This window comes from Dipodomys ordii, unplaced genomic scaffold, assembly GCF_000151885.1.
Source record: "Dipodomys ordii isolate 6190 unplaced genomic scaffold, Dord_2.0 Scaffold61, whole genome shotgun sequence".
NCBI classification, from domain to species: domain Eukaryota; kingdom Metazoa; phylum Chordata; class Mammalia; order Rodentia; family Heteromyidae; genus Dipodomys; species Dipodomys ordii.
This window is the reverse complement of record NW_012267277.1, coordinates 1,480,248-1,482,827: the sequence shown is the minus strand read 5'-3', so window position 1 is coordinate 1,482,827 and position 2,580 is coordinate 1,480,248. Positions and strand designations below refer to the sequence as shown.

The following is a 2,580-nucleotide window of genomic DNA, read 5'->3' as shown; positions in this document are numbered from 1 at the left end:
AGGGACAGCGCCCAGGCCAAGTTCAAACCCCAGGACTGGCAAAATAAAGAAAAAGAAAATCATTCAGCAAGAGATCAATTACCTTGGCAGCCAGAATGGAAATGATAGCCACAGCCATTCTTTGCATATTTTGATCCTCATGGTTGCAAAGCCACTGCATTACAAGTTTGGCAGCTTCAAACCTGAAACACATGGACGGTTTCCTAGGTTAATCCTGGTGATCTAGACACAGTTTCTGAATTCTAGATGGAAGCTGATACTATGATTTAAGTTAATAAGGAAAAGGAAAATTTCTCTAACTTTATAGAGAATAATTGACACCTCGTGCTTTAGAGATTTAGTGAAGCAACAAGAGCTTGTGGAAAAAATGGTAAAAAGTAGCATTTCCTTTTCTATAGTGATAATTATTTTCCCCTTTGGTGATAGTCCTGTGGCTTGAACTTAGGACCTGGATGCTGTCCTTATGCTTTCAGGCTCAAGGCTAGCACTCTACCACTTGAACCACAACTCCACTTCTGCCTTTTTTGTGTGTGATTAATTGGAGATAAGAGTCTCATGTACTTCCCTGCCTGGACTGGCTTCAAACCATGATCCTCAGATCTTAGCTTTCTGAATAGCTAGGATTACATGCGGGTCACTGGTGCCTGACATACTTCAGTATTTCTATACTGCTGCTTAAATTAAGCTTAAATTAAGTGTCTCCAGCACAATGGAAACATTCATTTAGTGAACTCCTGCTTTGAGCCAGATACTGTTCCTAGTGATAGAACAGCAAACCAAGTAACATATCTCTACTCTCATTACTCACATAAAGTTTACACTGTAGGAAAGAAGAAAAAATGATAAATCATATAAGTAAGTATATTTGACATATGCTATGAGAAAAACTGGGAAGAGTATATATAAAATGTTGCAAGGAAGCCAGGTGCCAGTGGCTCACGCCTATAATCTTAGCTACTCAGGAGGCTGAGATCTGAGGATCATGGTTCAAAGCCAGCCCAGGCAGGAAAGGCCGTGAGACTTGTATCTCCAATAAACCACTAGAAAACTGGAAGTGGTGCTGTGGCTCAAGTGGTAGAGTGATGGCCTTGTGCTGAAGAGCGCAAGGACAGGGCCCAAGCCCAGAGTTCAAGCCCCACAACCAACCAAAAAAAGAAAAAAACGTCTCAAGGGCAGATGATATTGAATCTTTTGTAGATGACGTTGAATCTTTTGTAGGCAATAAGTCAGCTACATGGACCTCCAAGAGAAAATATTCTAGACAAAGGGAATTGGAAATACAGTAGTACTGAAGTGGGAGTGTGTCTGAGAGGGTTTTTTGTTTTCAGTCATGGGGCTTGAACCCTGGGCCTGGGTGTTGTCCCTCAGCTCTTGAGCACAAGGAGAGTGCTCTACCACTACAGCCACAGCGCCACTTCTGATCTTCTGGTGGTTTATTGGAGATAAGAGTTTCAGGGATGTTCCTGCCCAGGCTAGCTTTGAACCACGATCCTCAGTTATCAGAATTCTGAGTAACTAGGATTACAGGCATGAGTCACCAGCACCCAGCTGTCTGGGAGTTTTGAGATAGAGCATGGAAAACAGGCAGACCTGAGAGAACAGGGAAAGATTCTAAGAGGTGAAGTCAGAGGTGTGTAACAGGTCACATAGTCTTAGTAAAGAATTACTCCCCCCCCAAAAAAAAAACAAAGAAATGTACTCAAGAATTACTTTTTGCTGGGTACTGGTGGCTCATGCCTGTAATCGTAGCACTCAAAAGGCTGAGATCTCAGGATTGAGGTTTGAAGCCCAGGGAGACTCTTATCTCCAATTAACCACTCAAAAAAACCAGAAGTAGAGCTGATGACTCAATGTGGCAGAGCACTATTCTTGAGCAAAAGAGCTCAGGAACAGCACTCAGGCCCTGAGTTCAAGCCCCACAACTGACCAAAAAAAAAAAAAAAACCCAAAAACCAAAAAAAAAACAGGAATTAGTTTTTATTTCAATGAGGTAGAGAGACATGGCAGGCTTCTAGAAAGATGTGCCTTAAGGGGCTGGGAATGTGGCTTAGTGGTAGAGTGCTTGCCTAGCATTCATAAAGCCCTGGGTTTGATTCCTTGAGTACCACATAAACAGAAAAAGCTGGAAGGAGCGCTGTGGCTCAAATGGTAGAGTGCTAGCCTTGAGCTGAAGAGCTTAGAGACAGCGCCCAGTCCCAGAGTTCAAACCTCAAAACCATCAAACGGAACAAAAATAAACAAAAAAAAAGAATGATGGAAATGGAAATGAAGAGAAATGGGTAATTGTGGATAGAGACTGATTTTGCCAAAGCATTGAATTGAAGGTACAAGAGAAATCAAAATGACAATATCTTATCAACAGTCTCATCCTTCAGGACCCTCTCAAATACTAACTACTTCCTTTGAGGAGCTTCCTTTGTCAAGTTTATCGTGGCCCTCTTAGATCCATCTGCTTTTATTTATTTTATTTGTGTTTTTTGGTTGGTCATGGTTAACTGGAGATAAGAGTCTCAGAGACTTTCCTGCAAGAGTTCATTTTAAAACTGCTATCCTCAAGCCGGGCGCTGGTGGCTCACGCCT

General features: G+C 42.1%; 1 protein-coding gene across 1 annotated transcript in view; it reads right to left on the bottom strand.

The window, feature by feature from the left end:
- Window positions 1-2,580, bottom strand: part of Zyg11b (zyg-11 family member B, cell cycle regulator) — a 59,765-nt gene that overhangs the window by 20,015 nt on the left and 37,170 nt on the right. Inside the window, exon 7 of the mRNA XM_013022197.1 lies at window positions 83-182. Coding sequence (XP_012877651.1) covers window positions 83-182 — 100 coding nt within the window. The remainder of the gene's footprint in view (window positions 1-82; window positions 183-2,580) is intronic.